General features: G+C 39.6%; 1 protein-coding gene across 1 annotated transcript in view; it reads right to left on the reverse strand.

The window, feature by feature from the left end:
• Positions 1 to 24,947, reverse strand: part of RHBDL3 (rhomboid like 3) — a 117,917-nt gene that overhangs the window by 27,249 nt on the left and 65,721 nt on the right. Inside the window, exons 3-5 of the mRNA XM_063293564.1 lie at positions 14,718 to 14,942; positions 11,199 to 11,347; positions 4,037 to 4,149 (exon numbers count right to left, since the gene is read on the reverse strand). Of these exons, the coding sequence (XP_063149634.1) occupies positions 4,037 to 4,149; positions 11,199 to 11,347; positions 14,718 to 14,942 (487 nt within the window). The remainder of the gene's footprint in view (positions 1 to 4,036; positions 4,150 to 11,198; positions 11,348 to 14,717; positions 14,943 to 24,947) is intronic.

Raw genomic sequence — 24,947 nt, forward strand, 5'->3', positions numbered from 1 at the left:
TGGGAAAGGCAGCCCCAAGCACAACACATTGCAGCATGGCTTGCTGCTCTCCCAGGGAACTTTCACATGGGACTGTTTCCATTCTTTAATCCCTCCTGTTGTGTGCCCCCCCCCAATCAAAGGTATCTGAGGGTGGAAAAAGTATTGAAAAAGGCTAGAAGAGGAGTCAAAGCCCAATTCACCATGGCACCCATACAACATATGTGCCTACATCATAAAAGTCAGTTAAGGTTTATGTACTCTCTCTGCATATATGTGTGTATTGTTCCTTTTGTACATTTACAACCTGTTTTATACATGCATTCATTTGAAAGTATGTATGGTACCATACTTTTAAAACTTTTAAAAACAGAATATAACACGCTTATATGCACAGACAAAAAAAGATCTTGGTACCCTGAAGACTAGCAAATTTATGATCACATAATGGTCTGTAATCACTAAAAGCTCATGCGATACTAAAGTGCCTTGATGGTGCTACAAGATTCCCAATTGTTTTTGTTGCTAAAGTAATTATTCTGTAATGTATAACATACCTCCCTAAAATTAAACAAAAAAGGAGCTGCTGCAGCATTATTCATCGTCTTCGTCATCATCATCGTTAGTATTAGCATTTGTATCCCATTTTTCCTCTGGAAGTTCAAGGCAGCAATGTTACCTCCAGAGCACGGAGTGTGCACTGAGAGCGAGCGGGCGAGAGCGGCCATGCTAAAGTCACCCCAGCGTCTACCGGGGGACCTGAATCTTGAGCTTCTCCAGTCCAAGACCAAAATCTTAACCATTATATCATACTGGTTCTCATGAATATCATAAGCAAGAATAGGCCAGAAAATCAAAAGGAAACGAATAGGGGAGGAAAGGGTTTTTATTTTGCCATTGCCTTGTTTTGTTTACAGAATTTTATGAGGGGCCCAGATGACACCAGCCTCTGTTTGTAAAAGTTTCCTGGCTCTTCCCACCACTCCTCCTGTCATTTTCATTTCCAGACAAAAATCTGTTAAAGAGGGAAAACCCCTTGTTGTTGAGACAGGACACACTTTAGGTAGGTAACAAATAACAAGGAAAAGGAAAGATGAAGAGATTTTCCTATGTGATGTCTGCAGATATGGTTATAGGGTTAAATATGGTTCATCTCGGCACTTGTTCTCACTTAGCTACTGAATGTGGAGTTCAGTTCGATCTGAAGTAAGAACTCCATAATGGAATGTTCCACATAGAAAAACCCTTTCACTATACAAATTGAGTTGTCCAAATTAATTTTCTCTCCCTCTTCCTCTCTCTCCCTCACTTTCTGCATAATTCCTGACATCTCCATCACTAGCATCAGATATCCAGACTCCAAGCTACAAATCCTCTGATTTAATGTGTTTATTGAGCTCCCATGTATAATTTTGTCATCCAATTACAACAACTACACTTTCCACCTTTGTTTATTTTCTCATGGCAGGGAATATCTTATTCCTGCTCAGTTAAACCATGCTTCTGTTAAAATGTCATGTGTTTATTAGAGAGAAGAAAAGAAAGTCTGACGGGGAAAGCTGGGAGGAAGAACAGCAAAGCATCAATGCTCCAGCCATACTACAAATGTATTTTGAAGTTGTCTCTTGCTCAGCCTTATTGTTTTAATTAAACTCTTGATCTTTCACCTACCCAGTATCCTTCAACTTAAAGAATATCTCATCTTCATCAAAAATCAGCAGAAGAGCTAGACAAACATGACAAATGCCACACAAATGTAAAAACCAGTGCATGAGGGGCTGTTAGGTTGCCTTTTCAAGTTCTACCCAAAAATTCTCAGCTGATCACTACTAACAGTGGAGAAGACAGAAAGGAAGTTAGGATCTTTTTACTGCAAGGAATTTCTTTCAGAGGAACAGAAGGAGCAGTAAGTCCTAAACTGAGTGTTGTTTTTGTGGCCCTAGAAGTGCAACAAAAAGAAGAACTGGATCCTTTACCTCCAGTTCTCTGAGTAGCCAATTGTTAATTCACACACAGGTTATGTATGTGCTTGAAGCGCACCCCACCTTCTAGAGCTTACAGCATTGTTTGGCAGAAGCACTGCCCTCATTATGAGCAACATGACTAGTTACAGCTACTACGGAGACCATTCAATTCCTGAGACTGAGACAAAAGGAACAGTGAGGTCACCTAAGACTTGGCAAGGCAGGAGAGCAGGTTGTAGGACTTCACAGTTAACCACTCGAAGAACTGCAGGTGCAGGTGGGTGTACAGCTATGATCTTGGTGATATCAAAATGAACAAGAGGAAGCCTCAGTTTTGACCGCCCTGGGGGATCACAGGGCAACCTGGAAGAGGAGATCTTATTGTAGAACTGACCTGCATCTCCCTTTCCCAGATGAATCTGTGTGCTTGAAGAGGAGCTACTAATGACTAAACAGTACAAATTGAAGAGTCCATTGATGACAGAACTGGTAGTAGCAGAGTTGGAGAAGTCCACTGTGGAGAGGAACGCACAGTTGCTAGAGCTGGAATCAGAGAGGCAACAAGGCATTTATCCCTTTTTTCTTTTTTTTTCTTGCCTGGTTGGAATTGTGCAGGTCAGACTCTTAGAAGACTGTTCCCTTAATAAATGGTAGTGGCAAAACAGAGGCCTGAGGATCCTCTGCAGATGGTAGAGAATTCTATCCGTCTCTCAGATAAATGAGGGAGCCACAATGCCCTCTTTGGGACATAATAAGAAGCTTAAAGAAAGAAAAGGGAGTACAGTCTTTCACCCTTAAAGCTTGCTCCCTGAGATGGCTCCCAAATGGGAAATAAAATTGTGGCAAACCTGTTTGGTCAATGCCTCCCAGTTCTTGCAAGGGTCTCCCGCATGATCTTCACCAAGGCAAAACGATATAATTAATGCCCATGCAAGGGAGGCGCTTGTTGCCACATCACTGACATTTGTGAAAGGGGACAAAGGCCAGATGCCTGCAGTGGGAGGATGAGGTATCTTCAAGAATAAGGAACGCTGAAGAACTGAGAGTAAGGAATTTCAATAAAATCCAAGGATGATCAGCTCACAAATGAATGTGCTAACACTGCAGCACTTGAAAACAAATAGAAGAGTGTCAGCAGGAGCCACACCTAGTCATGGCGTATGTGCGTGATATGGAGCTCTCCCCAAACAATTCTGTAAGCACTAGAAGGTTCCAAACAGGACTTTGTGCACACGCCATATGTGTAAATCAAAGAAACTATGGGGAAGTATGAAACAGCCACTCCTGTCACAGCCCTTTATACAGGAATATTTTTCCAGCATCCAGTACAGCAATAGACCTGAGCAGATACCTCCAATAATAAAGGGACAGCATAACACAGATGATTATTCTTGGGCTTCCACTGATAGAAATTCAGCATTAACACATTTGCTTTCCTGGACCTTCTATGCATAATTTCCCAACTATGGCTGCATTTGGAAATGAACCCTAAATCAGGGTAGGGAACATCTGTCCATCTGGGATTACATCACAGATCCCATAGGGCTGGATGAGAGCCTGGAGTGATCTGGGCTATGCCTGTCAGGGAAAGAGACCTTGAAAAGCACACTTGTGTGGGCAGGTTTCCACCTGAGCTTCAGTAGGCCACTCAGGAGACCCTAGCTAGATGTTTCCTGTGTCTGATTTAAAGAATAGTGAAAAGCACTATTCTGGTCAAGCAATAGAAGACTGCAAAGGCCATTCTGGTTCTAACAGTTAAGCCCCTAGAAGAGGACTATATAGGTTGAAACACTATATGCCAAGCAGAGCTTTCAAAGAACCAGGGGAAAAAGACTTGATAAATTCTGGAGCTGGTAGATGAACAAAATATTGTTTTTTAAATAACAGTGACTCTCACCCTCAGCTTCATTGTTATGGACAACCTCATGATGGCACAGGATCAAGAATTTCAGAACTGCAACCCTGCTTCAGAAATGCTGATGTTAAGGCAAATGCCTTTTGAAAGGATTTCATGAAAAACAACGGGCAGCTTCTAAACTTTCTCACAAGCCCCAGAGTAATGATGGTCATCCAGTATCAGCCACAGCACTTACCTGCTACCACTCCAGCAATATAGACAAACCCAATCCTTGTGGCACCATGTACCATTTCAAGGGGAACTCCAACCAGAAGCTGAAGGACCACGTTGAGTCCAAGGTGTTCTATCCTGGGGAAACAACACTGATTATTTTTATTCACTTTAGATGATGATGATGATTCCCAGAATGATGTTTTATAAGAACATTATAAAAACCTATATACAACCCCTTGATAAAATATTATTTATTTATTTATTTATTTTAAAAGACAATTTAAAAGCACTATACTGCCTAGCTTCTTAGTCTTCCAAAGAGCATTCAGAGACATTTTTCATAATTTAAAAATAATGTAATAATCCTGGTTTAAGAATTCTGTCTTCGAACACTACTGATTAGGACTACATGTTTAACCACTAAATGTAATTAACCATAATCATTATACATTAATCATAATTAATTAACTATTAATCAGACATAGTAATTAAGACCATGGGCTGGCACACATCTGAACTCAATCTTGAATGAACTGGATAATTTTTGACAATCCAAGATATTACTCCTAGCTATCTCGTAGAGGGGTAGAAATCTTTCACACTGAAGGTGAGAAAATGAATGAATGAATGAATAAATAATCTGGCTTTTAATGCTCCAGTGGATATCTCCAATGACATTGATGTTATCACTGGATGGACCATCCTGTCTGGGGAGATTGGGCAGTTTAAGAGGTATAATGCCCTCTAATGGGGAAAAAATCCTTTTGGAAGCATTGGAAATGTTTAAGAGATGAAATGGGAACCATTTTGCCTCTTAATCCCTTCCCTGAAAAACTGGAAAACATTTTGAACCCAATCACTCCAGGGGAATTTGGAAACTGCAAATCAGAGGCTGTGGAGCACCACATAGTGATTGCCAGATGTTCATCCCTGCTCTAGAGAATAATGCGGGGGGGGGGGCAAATCTCTTGCCTGAACAACAGAAATAAAAGTCATGGGTATAAATATGACCAAAAAAAATTGAGGAGTAAAGTTATAAAAGCACTCAGAAAAGTTTTTTTTCTGTACTGTAGTGAATTGAATGCTAACATCAAACTCAATCATCATATATCATTTTTTGATAAAAAAAAATGATCTCCCTGTGTGAAAAATAAGGTATACTACCAAAAGTTGTATGCAAAAATAAGTAGTTACATTTTAAAAGAAAACTTGCATTGGAGAATCGTGTATTTTAAAAGTCAGTATCAGGCAAATTGATATGTCAAAGAATGAAAACAGAATGATTTCTTTGGTTTTTTAAGCTTTTTGAGCAATTTATGTTAACATTTAAAGGAAAATGCATAGAAAGACTCCCTGTTAAGAAATTTTGCACATGTAAACAGTTGTAATTTTTTCTACACTCCAGAAGTAAAAACCCCACAGGATTTGAACACTGTGTATAATGTGGTCAGCAAAATGCATAGGATTTTAAGCAACTAGTGAAAAAGGAAATAGGTACTTCATTATTTAACAGGAGTATTAAAAAGAAGAGATGGAAACTGCAGAACGAGTTAATTCTTTACATCCAGTCTTCATCAGAACACAAAAAAAAAGTTGGATGCATGAACCATTCTGCCCGAATAGCACAAATAAAGGCGATAAATGAACTAATTAAAAAATTGCCAATCTTCTGAGCCAGATGGTATTTATCCAAGAATACTGAACAGCTCAGTTGTTCAAGATTTACCATTTGGTGTTAGGCCCAGATTTCCTTGTACAGTTTTTTTAAAAAATGCTGCTGATTATCATAATTATTTAAGTTGAAGCAGTGTGGATTGCAAACTCTCTCTGTGTGCATCCTGTGTACAATAATCACCAGTCATAACATTTAACAAAAAGATGTTTAGAGTGAAAATGAGGGTGAAAGTTTGGAACAAGATTTTAAAATCTACCTTTCCTTATACTGAAAGAAACAGAGCTAGATGTGGGCTAGCAACAAGAAACGTCGTGGGAAGGTTCGCAGTTTTATCCTAACAAAGAATTTAACCCTCTTTGAGGTGCAATGATTTGTTTTGGGCGGTGTTCTGCATGCCCAGTGTTTGGCTGGTCCTTTAAAAATGAGTCAAGCTGCCTTCCATTCAGCTAAACTTCTCCTGCAGCAGCCAAGCGCATCAGAGTCCCCTAGTCAATAAGGGTCCATAAAACATAATTAGCTTTCTCATGCTCTGAATGTGTCATTCTTTGGATGACAAAATAATTGATTTATCCAGGCTGCACCTTCTCTGGGACCAAACAAGAGGGCCCTTGAATCAATGCAAGTCATTAGTTATGGCAGGAATACAAATGGGTGGGGCCCCGCAGATCATTAACGGCCACTCTGCCTTAAAGCAGAAAGCTAAAATTTACAGCTGTGGTGCCTTAGAAAGGTTTTCCCCATCAGGGCTGGAACATGAGCAGCACACATTTGGGAATGCTCTCAAGAAGCACCAGCAGCCCCCCCCCCAACTCCCTTCTCCCACAATACCTTCTAGCTGTCATGCTGCCTATAAAAAAGCAGATGAGCACAGTAAATTAAGAGATCCAAATTAACATTTTAAAGTCACAGCAGGAAGTAGGAGAACAATAGACTTCACTACCTTTGTATCCATTTGTCCTTTGATGGAGGGGAGGCAGAATAATGGTCTCACCATTAAACAGCACAAACACAATATTACTTTCTCTGAGATTTATTTTATTCTCCTGCTGGAGAAATAACCTAACACAGGCAACTTGGCTGGAAGTGATTGCTGAGCACTCTAAATATTACACTGTTTTCTTAAAAACAACGATTCCAATTGCTTCTCAAGTAGAGAATGTGTGTGTGGTTGTGATGGTTTGCACTTCCAAATGATTTAGAATCCACCACAAAAATGTAATCATCCAATGCCAGTTAAGTCTCTAATATTTACAGACAGCAGACATCAGATACTTGATCTTCCTAGAGATTCCCCTGGAAACTAGCCAAGGGTGTGAAAAAAAACCAGGATAATTAAAAGATTCAGCACATTTTTCAAGCAATACAGCAGCCTAGTGACAACAAGATACTTGTCAAGGCAAAGGTTAGCTTTTTGAGAGTAAGGAAGGTGTTCTGCGATATGGCTAAAGCACTTTGAAATCTTTCAAGATTCCAGGATGGTTGGCAGAGTTTGAAATAAGCCAATTCTTTTCATTCAAAGAAATACCAGAGAATTGAGGGCGCCTGATTTTCTTTAGATATGCTGAAATTAAGTTCCTGCAGTACCCAGCTGGAAATTGGAGGACAGAAGGCTCAGAAAGGATGAAGGGTAAAACAGGATATTATAATAAGTGCATGAAAACTGTTACTGCGTGTAAATAATTTATCCTGATGCCATCAGAAGGAGGACTGGGAAAAATCTTCTCAAATTAAAGAAGAAGCTCTCATTAGAAAGTATGTAAAAGTTAAATATTTTCTGCGAATCTGTTAGGAAAGGTTATTTATCAACAGAAGGACTGGAATGTTCAGATTAGATTTGGTGGCCCCAGTTAAAGAGAGGCTTCCTAACTGATTCTGAAATGACTATCAAGCAAAATATACCAGTATTTACAAAGCTGGTTTTAGTCAGAGATCCTACATAATTTCAAGAGCTGACACAATGTTAATGTTCTTGTTTTCCTGTCAGACATAACTCAGTGATGAAACAGAAATCCTACCCAACCCTAAAGCTTTCTCTCCCAGAAGAAACCTTGACTTGGTGGGAGGACTCAGTAGATGGAATGATATGAGAGCAATCCCTGAGCTCATCACAGGGAATCACCATGGATGATAAGGTTGAAAGGGGAGGGAGAAAGCCAAGAACAATCCCCTAAGGCAGGGTTTCTCATCCAGGCTTCCGTGCAGCCCTAGGGTTCAGCGAGAGGTCACGAGGGGTTCCCTGGGAGATCACAATTTATTTAAAAAATTATTTCAAATTTGGGCAACTTCACATTGAAGAGGCAAGCTTCATTCTTTATTTTTAGTTTAAGAACACTGTTAATGCATATATACAGGCCTACACATGAAACAAATATAATGATTTTGTAACTTCTGGCCTATATTTGAGCCTGAATGTGCAGGGGTTCCCCAAGGCTGGAAAATATTTCAAAGTTTCCTCCAGGATCAAAAGGTTGAGAAAGGCTGCCCTAAGGGAATGAAGGCAAATGGGATTGGCAAGCATGAGGGAAGTCAACCTACCTAGGAGAAGACACTCCAAGATCAAACTGAAAAAGCCAATGGCAAACTACTTCGTATTGTTGCCTAGAAAGTTGTATGAAGACAATTATAACAATTTGATGAATGTGAGTGATAGATGATGAGACCCACCAGCTGGGTTGCCTTCCACAAGTAGATCGGGAGGTGATACCATAACTATATTCAGAAACTGACCCCATTAAAAATAGTAAGACAGGCAATACGCCATTGTGAAACAGGAAGGCACCAAGCCCAGATGAAACACCAACTGAACTGCTTAAAGCTGTAGAGAAAAGGTGTTTAAAGGACTAATAGCTTTGTTTACACAAATATGGAACAGATGGTGTGGAAAAGTCTGGTATATACGTCTATACCAGAGAAGAGGGATGCAAGAGAATGCACAAATTATCAAACCGTTGCACTAATTCTTCATGTAAGCAAAATTGTTCTTAAGATCTTACCAAGAAGCATAGAGTTGTAAACAAAGAGAAAAATGCCATATGAACAGGGAGGTTTCAGAAAAGGCAGAGGGACACAACGTAAGACAGCTGATATGAGATGAGTAACAGAGAGGGCAAAGGAATATAAGAGCGGGGTTTCTATTTGCTTCACGACCTTTGCTTCATTCAAGGCAATTGGATGTGAGGTCATGCCAGAGTGTGGAACATATTAAAACTAATGGGGGTGCCAGAATTCTGAGGAACCTTCCTAATGAACAAAAGCTACTGGAAGGACAGGATTTGGAGAAACAGGATGGTTAGAATAGGGAAGGGAGTGAGACAAGGATGCACACTGTCCCTGTATCTGTTCAATGTCTGCAGCAATGATGGAATAAAGTTCAGAGGACGGGAAGAAATGGCAGATGGAATAAACAGTGGAGATCAAAACACGAACACTTTCAGATATGAAGACAACACCACTGTGGTAGTCAAAAATAAAGAAAAACTAGAAAGGTCATTTGGAAAGAAAAAATGTAAAGTGAAACATCCCAGTTAGTGATAAATATTGAGATGACAAATGTAATCTTAATCAACATGTTCAGTGAACTCACAGATGGACAGTGAAAAAGTAAAGGTAATATATTATTTTGATCTCCTAGGTGCAAGAACAGATAGGCAGTAATTATGCTGGAGATTAAAGGGAAAGTTAAGCGTGGGGGGGAAGGGAAACAGATAGGATGATCAAGGGTAAGGATACTTCTTTGACATAAAAATCAGAACAGAGCAGTAGCCTTTCCAGGGCTATTATGGCTTTGAAAGCTGGACACCTATAGAGAAAGCTAGAGATGTCTTTGAAGAGGGTGTTCAACAGCCATTAGGTAAGCATCACCTTAGTCCTAAAAGCGGGAAGGGAGTAAGGAAGAAACTCAAGATCACCCCGCCTTGATTTTCTTTGGTACAAATGTGGGGGGAGAGAATTTATGTCCGGCTTTCAAGATTTTGTTATTATATCCTGTAACAGTAAAGTAGGGTTTCCAAAGTCCTTGTGGTACCTGTTTCCTGACCTGGCCTACTTTAAAGAGATAACCACACCAGGTAGAGGGATAAAAAATAGACACCTTTGAATTATGGACTTGGAAATAGTTGGTAAGAATACCATGGACTGCAAGAAAAGGCTATCAATCACTCCTGGACTAAATAAAGATTGAATGCTTCCACAAGGCAAAGGTCAGCATGGAAAAATTCATGTACATTTGGGCAGATGGTGCAAACAGATGATAAACTAAAAAAAATGAATACGTTTAGCAAGTTTGAAGGAAGTCAAAGTAGAAATCAATGGATTAAATAGATGGATGGGATTACTGAAATATCCTTATAGAAATTGTAGGAGATGTTAGTCTATGGTAGCCAAAACCCAGAAAGACTCCAGTAGCATCTTTTTAAATTAATGGATTTTATTAAAAGGCATAAGCTTTTGTGAGCTACAATATTTGATGAAAACACAAATAGATACAAACAGACCAACAGGCCTATCTGATGAAGTCAGCTGTAGCTCACAAAAGTTTGTGCCTTTCAATTTTTTCTCTAAAAAGATGTTACCAGATCCTCCAGATTTTTGGAATATCCTTGGAAGAACTATGAATTGTTGCTAGGGCAGCTCAAGATTTTGTTTATGTGGTTGACAGAAATTGGGCCAAACTCAGTGGTACCCAACCAACTGTCCTAAAGCTTTAGTCTGGCTCTCAATTAAACCAAATATCAGCAAACCTGTCTGATAAACAACGCCCCTCAAACAAAACTAGCCTCTTTAAACATTCTTTTACTTTTTAAAAATATATTGTTTTATATTAAATATTGATATTGGCAAAAATTTGGACTTATATGTGGTTTCTGCTTTTATCAATTTTATTAGCTGCTTGATTTTCTCCTCTTTTTCTTTTGACATGGGGAGCTTTAATTTTAAGCAAAACAAACAAACAAAACACACCCAGTTCTATTATTGAATTATCTAAGCCATGGATCCCATAGGAATAATTTTAGACATATCCCATCCCAAACAAATGTTGACCACAAATACAAGACATCAACATTTGCGGGATGTGAGGGAAGAGACATCCATTTAAGCAATGGCAGCCAACCCCAGGGATGTCATCTGAATCTCTCACCATGGCTGTATTTGCACAATACATTGAACCACAAACTAGCCAATCACATTTTAGCCTTGTATGTTGTAGGAACCCAGCCTATCTGGTTAGTTTATGGTCCAATTATGAAAACCCAGAAAATTGGGTTGAGTAAACCCAGATTTCGCAACCACAGGTGACTAGGAATTATGATAGGGATACTGTGGGAAGTTAGAATGGCACTTAGCTGCCCACTACTGTTTGGAGCTAATTTTAAAGTGGTGGAGAGCAGTGGGCTGTGCCATGATATGGTACCCTGAGGGCTGCCCAAGGATGCCAGGTGCAAGGTCCTCCTTGGCCTCTGCCCCTAGCGTCATGCAACAACGGGGATGTCAGCACTTCCTCAGCACTCACCCTGCATGCATGAAGATGTAGGTGAGATATCTCCAGGCCTGGGCACGAAGTTGAGGATGATATAATAATGAATTCTTCAGATAGAAGGGATGGGTGACCTGTAGCACAAACCTATCCAGGACCACTCCATTGTAAAGAAAGAAGGCAACCTAGGAGAGCAGGGAAAGCCCACAATTAACCACAAACCATTTGCATATCTGGAAAGAAATAGAACGGTGTAGCACTTTCAACTGGAGGGGGGAAAGGCACTTCAGAGTCTAAGGGGGTGCCCACATGACACCTGCACTTTTCCCTGGACTTGTGTATCGTTTGGAGCTGCACTGTGATCCTGGGAAAAGGCATGTGGGATTTAAGGAGTTGCAGATTGTCCCACAGATATTCTGAAGTACCTTTTTACTCCTGAATCCAAATCCCTGACAGCCCTAGGAAGAAATCTGTGCATTTCAGGGGACGTAAACACTCAGTTCAGCAAAAGTATCTCTAACTAGTGGTTGGATTGGACCTTCTCTGTTACTTGTTTGCTTTAAGGGTGGAGGAGGCAGTAGATTTCTAATACTAGTCCCACCTGTTGAAGACAACCTATCTGTTAGCTCACCCTCAAGAACCCCATATTTAAGCTTTGTCTGCACAACAAGCTAAACCAAAACACCTGAATAATGAACAATGAAGGCACGATGTTAATCTCTAATGCATGCTGCATTTATAACCAAACTTTTTGATTTACCTCATTGTTGAATATGAAATAGCAACCTTTGGGAACTTCCAGAAACTACATTGTGTGACTTCCAGAAACCTTGATTATGTTGCAATAGCTGCTTCTCATATCATGCTGAGCCAAAGCCAAGCAAATTACATAATGGTTTAAGACAATGTGTGAATCCAGCCAACGTTAAAGGGGAACTACATGGCATACTTCAATCCTTGCAGTGGCAGAATCCATAACTGGCCAGAATTTCTTTTTCTATGAAGTAACCCCACACAAATACATCTGTCTGGATTTAAGTCCTTTTCATACTGATGCCAAATGTACGCCATTGGAGGAAAGGGCAGCAGATACAAAGAAAGTCATGACATATTTTCTTCAGCTTAATCTATTCCAGGAGGATTCAATGACTTTTAATTTCTTCTGGGTCAGCACAACATACCATATTTCCTACATTGTCCGGCTATGAAACAAAAAGTTTTATCAACTAAATCAGTTTGTAATGCAAATGTAAAATCTACACAAGTAAACATACATATAGGCCAGGTTCATACATTGCACAAATGTACATGAAAAACTCAAAGGTATGTTTTGCAAATACCCTGTAAACATACTGCTAGAACATCTGCACCATCTCCCATTTTTAAAATCCACTGTCATCCTTTCTACTGAAATCCCATTGCTTTTGTTAATTGCTCAATATGGAGTAATTAAAACCACTGTAAAATGCCTGAAGATATATTTGAGCAATATGCTGAACTAATAAAGCTTTGGTTAAGACGTCAAAGGACTGAACCAGAAATTAAAAGGCCAAAGGCTTATTCCTGCTCTGTGTTATCTCCATTTCCCTAGTAGCATGGAATATACCTCATCTTGCAACTCTAAATTGACATCATTCATTCGTTCGATTGATTCTCTAAACTGACATGGTCCTTCAGAGACAATAATTTATCCAAGACTAGGTGAATCATACTTCTCAGGTTTCCCCAACTAAAGCTCCTTGGACTTCCTTGGATTGAGCTTCATATTATTCATCTAATCTACCTCTTCAGGAAGTCTACTGCCATTCTGGGATTACTAGGAGAACAGAGGAGTACAGCTGCCTGTCCCTCAAAAATTGCTAATGTTGCAGCTCACACTGCCGATGACCTCTCCCACCGTCATGTGAAGAGCATGATGGATAAAAAAAAAACCTTGCAGAACACCATAATCCGAAGTCAATAGTGAACAGCAGAACAGAAGTTCTCAGCACCACCTGAGACTGAGCTGCCAAGTAGCATTGGAGGCACCTCAATACTGCACTGTACATTTTGATTTCTGTGTTTGTTTCCATCCTATCTCATATTAATATCATAGTTACTTGAAAAGAAGATTACTCTGAACTGAGGACAACCTCCCAAAGAGAGTAGGCAGGAAAAACACACACACCAAATCCTATGCAATGCCCAACTCCCCTTCTTGCCAACCTAAGGTTGCCAGTATCTTCTAAACCAACCTCGGGGGTTCCTCCCTCCGTAATATGTATATGGCACACTTGTACGTGTGTCTGGGTATATATTATATCTTCCTGAAGCAATACTTTTATAAAAAGCGAGGCAAAACCAGGACAAAATTAAATTAAATTAAGAATCACTGATTGCAATTAATTGCCTGTAAAATTAGGCACCCCATTTATAAAATTAATTAATTCCCTATGTGCCATCTGTTCTCTCTCACACACGCAAACCACTTTCACAAGAGAAACACACGTATGCACACAGACATACACACAGATGCATTCCCATCCCTCCTTCAGCAGAAAAAACAGAAGAGGAGGAGGAGGAGGAGGAAAGAAGATGGAAACAGGGCAAGAGGAAAGTGGAGAACAAACCTGTCTGGAGATGAGGCCAGGATAACTGGGAGGGGAGACCAAAGAGAGGGAAAGGCTAAAAACAGCTTAATTCCTCAGGCCAGCCGCCCTTCCTAAAGCAACAGCTGATCTTCAAAGGCCCCCACACCATCCCTCAACAGTGCCCGCAGCCATTTGTCCTTCACTGTTTTAGCAGCATTTTCTATTCTTCTTGGGGAATGCGAGACGACTTCCCCAGTTCAGAAGTCTTTATTTGTGGGGGAAATTCTTCCTTTCCTAAATATGGTAGTTATCAGAACTGAAGGTGTAACACATATTTTGTGTTAATGCCAGACACACAATGGTACCAGCTCACATCTCTTACAATGTCGACTTCTTTCTAAGTAAATATTGGTTATCTCAACACGACCACAATCTCGATGGGCCTCCTTAAAGAGGCTATTCTACAAAAGCAGCTCTGCAAGAGAAGAGACGTTCCTAAGGGTGCTGTACCGATTCACTGAGAAAAAAGTGGAGAATCTGCAGTTGCTGAATATAAATCTCATTCTCTCTGACCACTGGCCACGCAGCCTGTGATTACGGGAGTTGGAGCCTGGCCACATTTGGAAAGCCACAGGCTCCCTATTCCTGCATTAAAACTTTTAAAGGTATTAAATCAAAACAATAAACTGGTTTGGAAAACACACATGTTGCCATGGCAGGTACATAAGAATCAATTTAATAAGTCATCTGCTCCCAGACTCTACCAGCAGCTGACCTCCAAACCATGTTTAAGAGAAAACTCTGGACTTTCTCTTTATCTGTGCAAATATTAGGGTCTAAACTATACCGGGATTGGCTGACACCAAACCTTTGCTGATGGCTTGCAAGCTGAGCAACCTTCAGGCTGTGGCTGTAATCCTCCAAGTGAAGAGAATACAATATAGGGAAACCCCACCCACATCATTATCTGCTTGAAGATACTTGCCTCTACAATTGTGATGGCAATCATGAACCAAGGTGGAGGACAGCAGGTGTAGCTGTCGTAGTACCACTTCCGATCTATCTCACGTGGTAAAGTCTCATATGCAACATGTCGAATCAGCCGCTGAGAAAGGCTGAGTCCTGTCTCCTCCAGAAGGGCCTTGCTGCATAGCCTCCTGTTCCCTTGCAAAATGGCTTGGCGGAAGCTATTGGACCTCTTGTTACTCATCTGAGGATACATTTAAGAAGAAGGAGAGAAAAAATTAACATGCTCAGATCAAACTATAAGCTGCTCAGGCTGAGGGCATTCAAATGAGTTATCGGGATAGGTTCAACCACTGGCCACAGTGCAGAATTTTACAAGATACAAACAGTAGGAATCCAGAACAAACTAACTTTCTACTTAAACTCTGACATAGCTTTTTGATTTAAACCATTATAACTGGATCTCATTCTATGGTGCAAACCAAATAAACCAAATGTAAAATGTACTTTCTGTTTTGTTAGCACTGTTGCTAAGGGCAGTAAGTTTCAAATTGGTTGATAAGAGCAACTTTTTAGTAGTTCCATTAAAAAAAAATTACTTGCTCTTTAAAAAAAACAATTCTGAACAAATAATCACAACTGGATCTGGAAATATAAAAAGGCTAATTGTTGGGTTTTACTCTTTATTGCAGATGTAGCTACTTTATTCTTTTACTCTTAATGGAAGAGAGGGCTTGTTATGCATAATGTCAGATAAAGGCTGTGACAATAAACTGGACACAGATCCTGACATCAGCAACCTCTGCAGGAAGAACTGATCATTTCTGCTTCAGATCAAAACTGATTGCTTCTTTGATGGTAATGATGAACAACAACAACAAAAAAAAACTCACATAGTTTGGGCATGGGGTACAATCTGATGATGGACTAGACAAAAATGATTATATTGAGGGAAGGAGAAAGAGAGGTTTGCCCTGACCTCAGTAAATCTTTATTTCATTAATTTATATGGCTGCCCAATTCAAGAATCTAGACAACTTGCAATTTGAAGAAATATGAAAGCAAGGAATTAAAAACAATATAATATATAAATAGTATTATATCATAAAGCATCAGAACATAAAAAACAACAGGATAATGAATAACAGAAATAGCAATAATAACAGAAACAAATGAGATCAACCAATATATATCTCATTTTGGGTCTTATACTCTACCAGGTTCATTCCCTGTTCTGGCCCAATGCTTGGGGAAGAGCCAGGACTTTGGAGCCTTGTGGAAAGACAAAAGGGTCAGAGCCATCTGAACCTTGGGGAGAATGATGTTCCAGAGGGCCGGTGCTGCAACAGAGAAAGCAGAGCCCAGGGTCCCATGAGGTGACACTGTTTCATGGAAGGGAGCCAAAGCACGCCCATTTTGCCAGATCTCACAAGCAGAGACGATTGGAGAAAGACAGTCTTGCAAGTAAGTAGCCGGTCTTGTGCCATGAAGGGCTTTAGAGGTGACAGCCAGTACCCTGAATAGCATCTGAATGCTCATAGGGAACCAGCGCAGCTTGCAAAATAATGATGTTATACAGGCACACCGAGATACTGTACGTCCATAATTGCTCAAGCTGCTGCATTCTATACCAATTGCAGCTTCACAATGGTTTTCAAGGGTAGCCCCATACAGAGCACATTGCAGTAGTCTAAATGGGAAGTGACTAGGGCGTGAGTAGGACTTTCTGATCCAGGAATGAGTGCAGCTGATGCACAAGATGCATTTGTGCAGGCCCTCCTGGCCACAGCTAAATAAACAGGTAGGTAGGTAGGTAGGAGGGGAAGAAAAAACAGTGAATGCGTGGGATCAAATAGATCACTGGAATGGTCCTTGGAAGAGCTATGGATGATCACCAACGTCAAGTTGAGATGACAGGCATTTGTCCCTATGTTTGCCAGAAAGTGATCCTGATTCGATGGCACCTAATTAACTTAGCTCCCAGGATTCATCTATTCCTGCATAATAGAGTACAAGTATATAAGATGTTCCAAATGCACACATGTGCCTTCACATAGAATAAACACTCTTGTGCAATTGCCAAAAACTTTTCCGAGAGCCCTTTATTCCTATAGACTACAGCTCAGTTAACATCTGCTTAGAGAAAGCTGCCAAGACTTAACTCAGCCCGCAAGAGAAAGCACCACAGCATTAGCATTCTGGGTTGGTGGTGTTGCTACTACTGTTTGGTCATTTTCTTTTTGGCTCATCTGTGCAAAATTTCAAAGACTAAAACTCCTTATTTCACACATACAATGTGCATGGGTAATTGCTCCAAGCTGAGCCAAACTGCTTAAAAACAAGCTAATCACACAGCTATGAGCCTTGTTCTGAATGAGGAGGGCTGAGCTGCAAGGGCCTTGATGATAAATGTTATTTATCATTAGTTATGTATAATAATTTTTAAGCTGCCTTTAATTTCTTCAGGGAGAATGGCAGCATACAAGAATATGATGCAAATCATCGCAGAGTGACAAGAGAAAAAAAAAAGAACCAAGAAAACTGCATGTTAAGAAAATAACAAGGCAAGCAGCAAATATGCAGCAATCACACAGGTTAAACCATCCAATTAAAACGCTTGAAAAACAAGGCACTGAAAACCTCCGTAACACTGCCAGAACCATGTCTGCTTCCTTGAATTTTCAGTTATAACTCACCATCAACCACCTGTCTGCTTGTGACCCCAGGGTGCTTGTGTCAGCTCAATGATTATATTCTCTAATTGTCAAAATAGAATCTTCATGCTCAGAGGCACTGTAACCTCTGGTGGTTAGATGCTGGATTATTAGATTCAGCTCATCCCTGAACGATCTGCATAATACTGGCATCTTTTCTTCCAAGAAGTTCTCCTGAATCAACTTCATTAAAGTAACTAGTGCCCTGGCCCAGCACCCCCTTATTTCAAAACCGCTTGAGCAGAAAACACCCCCATGATTGAGTCACTTAGATGTCACTTTGTTTGACCCTCTAAGTACATCTCCATACACAGTTGGGTTGCTTCTGCAAAATCAGCATATTCATTCCATTAAATAAGATCCCTCTTCCTCAAATATAAATATTATTTTCACAGGAGCATGCCGTAGTACTGGTTTCTCCTGTTTATTTTATTAGAATTTTATTTTAATTCCCTGAATCAGTAACTCACACAGTTTTAGGTATAATTCTCCTGATACGCATCCTGAACTTGCTTTAGTTTTTCTGCAATAAAGAAATCAACTACTATTTTTCAGAGTTTTGACTGTGGTCTTTTCAGGTATCTCATTTTCCTTACATACCCATGATCTTAAACATATGTATCAAGTATGAGTATCTAAGGTGCATGCACATAGGCAAATAAACATAGTGTAACACAAGCACACTCCTATTAGGAAACACCTGTTCAATTACGTATCTTGAAAACCACCTACAGCACATAAGAAAATTGAGCTATGTGGGAAGCCAGACAAAATCAATAATTTTATGGTGGAATGGGAAGGATAACATAAGTTTATAGAGGTGGGAACAATCAGAATCAGTTCTAAAACTCTATCGTTACCCACTGCTCAGTTATCAACAAGCAAGATAATCAAGCTATTTTGTTGTTTAAATATGCAGACGTCGTATAAACCAAAGATTTGCCAGAAAAATGGTGAAAACAAATGATACTTGCTGACTGGAATGCACAACATTTAAAAACTCTTCATTTTCACCCCAACCTATCCTCACTTTTCACTCATTTCATGACAGGCTGTATACTGGTTGCATCTAGGTGTTTACCATACCAAGAGCCATTTAAACTGGGCCTCTTATAAAAGCACTAAATTCTCTCAGGTGAGGAAAGAAAAAAAATTAGGAAACCAACTGACATCTTTCTAGAGAACTATGCTTGTAATGGCCTTCCTCAAGAACAAAGAACTCATGTTACAGCAGGAAAGGAAAGGAAAACAATATTTTCTGTGCTTTAAAAGAACACTTAAGCTTCCCAGATGATGCCCTAAAAACTTGAAAAGGTCTGTTTAAGAGTTCTTGTAATGAGACTCTCCAGAGCCGTTATGAGTTAGGTAGCTTATAATTGCGATTTATAAACAAACAAACACTCTCCTCCATTAGCACTGGACAGAAATATATCACTCACGGCAGTTTCAAATATTTCACATTTCTAAGGGCTCTTCAGCAGAGTAGCACTAAAAATGCTGTTATCCAGGGCGGAAGTGGACAGAAATGTATGCAAGCTGAAATAGTTCCTCACCCCATTTCAGACCCCTAGTCTGTATCAAAGTAGGGATTTTGAGAGATAAGGGAGAACCAAGGAGCTAAGGGGTAGGTGAGATGAGATCTTTCTAGAACAGGAATGTATTGATCATCTGGAAGCTTTTTTTGATCTCCCCTGGGAAAGGGATGATCTGAACAATCTCTCTTTTTCTCCAGAATTATGCCTTAGTTTAGATCTTGCCATCATTTCACTGTTTTATCTACCACCTAAGCAGGTGTGAGACAAGAGATCGATGAGTAGTTGTTTCAGCCCTCACTTTCCAAACTACTTATTTTTTAATTGATTTATGCAACCGCTTTTATGATGACAGCCTATAAACGCAATAAAGGAAATATGAATTAACTGTGTTGTTTGGCTTACTCAGCACTTGGACCTGCAAGGTTCTATAAAGACAAAGGGAAAAAGCTGGGAAGTTTTGGTCAAAATCCATTTCTGAGATTAAGGACTAAGGACATCTATTTACTTATATTAGTGTGTGGCTGATCGTTTAACATGTATTTTATTTTCATAGAAATACTATTGAAATTGTGTTAAATATTATGAGTTCAAATAAGCTGTGTTTTCTTCTGCTGGCATGGAACTCCATTTATGGGAATTTATTTATTTTATTTATTATTCGAATTTTGCTACCGCCCATCTCCCCAAAAAGGGGGACTCTGGGCAGTTTACAATAAAATCAATAAAATCAAGACTGTAATAATAACAATTAACATCTATAAAAACATTTTTTATATTTCTGTGATTCCCAGCATTTCCCATTGGCAACCGTCCCCTTTGCAAAGCTCCCGCTGACGCTAATGAGAACTTTTTCTGCCCAAAGGGAAATTGGAGAAAGTTGCCTTCCACTATTTCATTAGTGGCTCCACCTCTAATTTCTAAGCTGTTCTGTGAATGGAAAGAAATTCATGAGCCAAGTCAGAACACATTATACAAATTAAATACATGCATTATATACGTGGGTTTCCGTCTCAACAAAAACCTATTTTATTTTGGCTCTAAAGATACCATCAAATATTAATTTAAAAAACTATTATGTTACTCATGATTATGCAGTTGTTTTTAATGTGTAGGATTTTCTGAATGGAGGGAAATCAGATATACCCATCCAGCTTGATTATAGATTATAGATCTGATTGATCCATTAGCAGGAATATTTGCTTTTTTTCCCCCTTGCTTAGAAAACTTTTCTTTATATTTTCCCAATATTATTCAATTTTAGCCCTTAGAAGATTTAGAAACTGACATACTGAGGAAGGGTCAACAACTTATATTAGAGAGTTAGGGGAAAAAATTCAGATGTTTCAGTTTCTTCTCCCTCCCCATTTTTATACTATAAATGAAGATAAATGTATGCAACAAAAAACAATCACGGCTATAAATAGGACAGACCTGACACATTCTAGTGAGGATTTCTGTAATAAAGCAAGTCAAAAAACAAGTTAAGAGAAACAAGGAGACAAAACAGACAAGCTTCATAAAAGTGAGTGCAAAATGCAATCTCGGAATACCGATGCGAATATTTGTAGCTCAGGATTGAACTGTAGAGTCTTGGCGTTCTCTGAGCCTTGTTGTGTTGGTGTTGTGTTGGTGGAGGTGTTGTTCTCTTCTTGGGAGTTCCTTGATTGGGCTGTTGTTTGCTGCTTGGTTGATTGAGTTAATAGTTCCTTGATTAGGGTATATTGTGCTGTTTGATGGTTCATCTGGTGTTAATCCTAGTACCTCCATCAACACAAGGCCCACTCCCTCTTTGCACTGAAGATGTTGCCTAGTCTGGCAATGAAACGTCTGCAAGAAAACAACCAGGCTCAGAGAGCACCAAGGACTCCACAATCTCGGAACAATTAGCTACAGAATATACTCAACAGTTTGTAAAAGCTGCCAAGAGCCTTTGGACTGCAGCAGGATAGAAACATGAAAATGAATACAGTAGATACAAAATATTAATAACAGCAACAACTAGAAGTTTCTCAGCCTTCCTAGATATTTCAATAAATTAACTGTTCTGTAATTGATGGTTGGGCTGGGCTGAACATTTGCTGACATGTGGCAAATGACCTTAAGATGTCAGGTATAAAATAAAGGGCAGTTTAATCACATGAATCATGGATTTAGCTTCGGTATGTGAACAAATGCAAAGGTGATCTGGTAAGGGATATTACTGTAATTTCCTGTTATCACCATCGAGGGCAAGGCATTGATTCAGACAAAAGAAAATGCCCTTTTACGCAGGGTGTGAGGGAGTTTATAAAAATATCTAGATATTCACCATAGCTGACAAATATTGGTAAGTCTGTTAGTATTTATCATACCTAGCAAACATGTAAACTTTTGAGATTTCTTTCAATAATTTTAATGCAAATATTCCATAAACCAAGACCGCATGACTGTAGAAATTACTTCCATTTATCCCTCTGTGTGTGTGTGTGTGTGTGTATGTGAAACTGAAACACACTCCACATCACAGAATGTAATCTCAAAGAAGTCCATATTCCAGTGAGAATACCTAATTCTATTCAGTTTTTTAAGGCATCACATTTTATAGATGTGACAGATGGATGTTTGAAAACACATAGATCATATACAGGGGTATCCACAGGTATACTCCAAAAAGTCAAAATGGTGACCATAATGATGCAATTGAAATTCTGTTGTTGTTGTTTTTTTATGTCCATTGCAGGTATTTTACTCAGAAAACTTAAAATGGCAATAGCAGTAGAGGACAGTAATACTTTGTCCCTGCCTTCTTTCTAGATGCATTTTTTGGCTTCCCAGTCTCCCTTGCAGTTCTGGTCCTTCCTAGTGGTCTCACATCATATGTGGTAGCAAAACTAGATTTCTCCTTTTGTGTGAGAAGATCCAACAAATTCAGAGCAATGAAGTTTCATTGAGCTATAATCTCAAGTTATCAAGGGCCTTTCACTGCTATATAGAGAACAGCTCCCATACGGTTATAATTTACTTACTTGATTTCTAGGGTTGGAGTTTTTGAATCAAATACTTAACCACCAGCAGAAAGAACAGGGAGTTGATTGTGGCCTGGAACAACACTTTCAGGTCCAAAAAACCAAGGAAGCCCACCCTGCTTTTTTCCCATGCAGTTGATCTGCAGCTTCTTTAATAACCTGGTTATTAAAAGTGGGGGCAGGTGGATAAGGTACAAAATGAAAGAGGGATTTTAAAAAATCATCCTCTCATTCATTAAATATTCACTTTCCTTAAAATTGTTTATTGGATTATTCAGCATGCAAAGAAGGAAGTGGTTCAGATTACTTCCTAACAATACATGCTGTGCCTTCTCAAATACATTCACGCTTGAGGGAGAAATGTGTAATGGAATACTATTACAATATGCTTATTTACCATAGCTAGATGTACTTCTGAAATGCTTCTGAAGCCTACTTCCCAACAAGATAGATGATGAAGGAATCATTGACGCTGTTTTGAAACAAGGTAAGGAAAGCATGCAGAGTATGGCTTCTGAAATTCTTTCCAATCCCTTTACCATTGTATGTTCTTCTGTGTAATAATAATAATAATAATAATAATATAAACATGTTCTATCTGTATTTTTGTGTGTTTATATATTTCTGCACTCTCCTCATCTGGCATCTGTCTGCATGGATGTACAGATTGGGAAGCACAGGGTGGGCAGCAAAATGTTCCTGCCTGGACTATGACTACAAGGCAGATGTAATGGCATGTGGGAATGGCCTTGGGAGACAGGAGGAAGAGCTGCAGCCTAGACAATGGTCGGATAAATGAAATTTGAGCCTGAAGGAGGAGGGGTAGTTCAGAAAGGACCCTCCCTAGTTTTCAGGAGAGTAAAGGGGAGGGATAGGGAAATACTTTCAGACTTGCAAGATTCTGTTAATGTAACCTTACAATAAAGATAGAGCTGGTATACCTGGGTGCGCTTCTTGTCTGGACTACCTTGCAAGGCTGACAGTAGAAGGGGGGGGGGACTTGGAATGGAGCAGTTGGCAGAATTCTGGGTCCATATTCAACTTCTTGAACTGGGGGATTATTTCTGCTTTTTTTCTCTCTCTCTACAGGCCTTGCCGATTTTCAAACTCTTTCTTTTGTTGACATCTCCTACTCAGACTAAACTTGGTCGTCTTCTGTTCCATTTTCAGCGGGTTATCCTGCTGACAGAGAGACAGGTAGACCCCCAGCCTCTTTTACATAATTTCTTTCCAACATTCCTTTAAGCTGGAAAGAATACAAACAAACAGTTGTGCTTGTAACAGTGCTTGTAAGTCTTACTCCCAATTTGGTGCTTCCCAAATGGCAAAAGGGACCAGGCTAGTGAAGGCAGGTCTATGATGCAGGCCTTTGAATAGGTAAGTGGTTCAGTTAAGCCAGGTTCAGATAACCACTCTAAGCAAAGCTACCTATATGTTGATTTACTTGGACAGTTATTTATTGTTATTAGACACTGAACTTGGCCACATCACTATCTACTCTAAAGAGATAAATAAAACGTATCTGTTTTGTTCCAGCCAGTAAAAGACTTATACTGAAAATTTGTCAGACTTTGTGTATCTGAACACATAACAATCCTTTCTCACTTTACCACAAGGCACACATCACAATAATGGGCATACTGGCTGTTTTCATAACACTCATACTCCACGAACAACTTAATTATGGCTTACTTAGTGAGCCGATTTTCTGGGTCCATATAATGTACTGAGCATAAACTAAGCACATGTGCTAGGCTTGTAAAATGCACTTGGGTGAAACTGATTTGGCTAAGTATGGCTTAGTGTTTTATGGGAATACAAATACTCTGACCTGGTTCACCCAATGCACTAAGTCTTCCCTTGTTTAACCATGACCAAACCATATATATTGCAAGCCATAAAATATGGTTTACAAACTACTGGGGATGAGCTCATACAACACATCCAGACCTAAATAAATCATGTTACATCTTAGCAGAATGTATGCTGCCTCCTGAAATTGCTGGCAGAGTAAATTGAAACTTTTCCTATTAGCCAATAGATACACACTTATTTCAACTGTGAACCTATTTATGAAACCATGGCTCGAAATCCTAAGATCTTAGGTTGCTTAAAGCATTGCAAACCCTGGGAATTGAATTTCTGAAGAACGCATACATGTGTTTTACAACCTGTATAAGCCTGGTTTGCACTTTGAGGAGGAAGCTTTAAATATGTTTGTTTAATATATGGGCAATGGTGTCTGCAGGACAGCAGGGGTCAGAGCATGCAAAATGGCAGGCAGGCAGGCATGGCATTACGAGGCCCATCCCCTTTATACACGTGTGTGATATTGAAACCCGCTTTATCTAACTTCTTATTGCTCTTGTGGTCTGGACACTATGCACTTAATAAATAAATGGTCCGAACCAAAAAGCTCCCTTCACTAACCATCCATAATTCTCCCCTGCAACTCAACCCAACTCTGAACCCATAGCAAGAGGAAGCACTCCGTGCTATTCATTGAGCCATTAACTTAGAGCATCTGACATCTATAACTCTACTTCAGGCAACTATAATTAGTCCATAGTAGAGCTACCAGTAAAGGAAATTACTGGAGCATTTACATGGTGAAAATTAAGTACTCACTTGGATTTTTGCCAAAGTGTTCATCCTTAGGCCATTTAAAGAGCAAGCTGCTAAGAGGAACAGGCTCACCCTTAAAACATGAGGCTTCCATTCCTGCAGTACTTGGTTAGCTTTCATGACCTGCTCCAATAATTCAGGACTTTGTTCCAGAAGAGAGTGATGGATGAAGACCCCTAGAGTTGCTGGTCCATGAGTCAGGTGGGATAAAGCACCTCAAAACAGTCCAAAGCCCTGTCAGGAGCTCATTTCTGAAGCAAATCTCAGTAGAATCACTAAGTGGGAAATGTAAAGGAAAGTAGAGATGACCTTGGGGAAAGAAGGAATGGGCCATTAAGGGAGGAGAAACAGCAACTCAGTCCTGAGAAAG

The sequence above is a fragment of the Candoia aspera genome, chromosome 2 (genome assembly GCF_035149785.1).
Source record: "Candoia aspera isolate rCanAsp1 chromosome 2, rCanAsp1.hap2, whole genome shotgun sequence".
NCBI lineage: Eukaryota > Metazoa > Chordata > Lepidosauria > Squamata > Boidae > Candoia > Candoia aspera.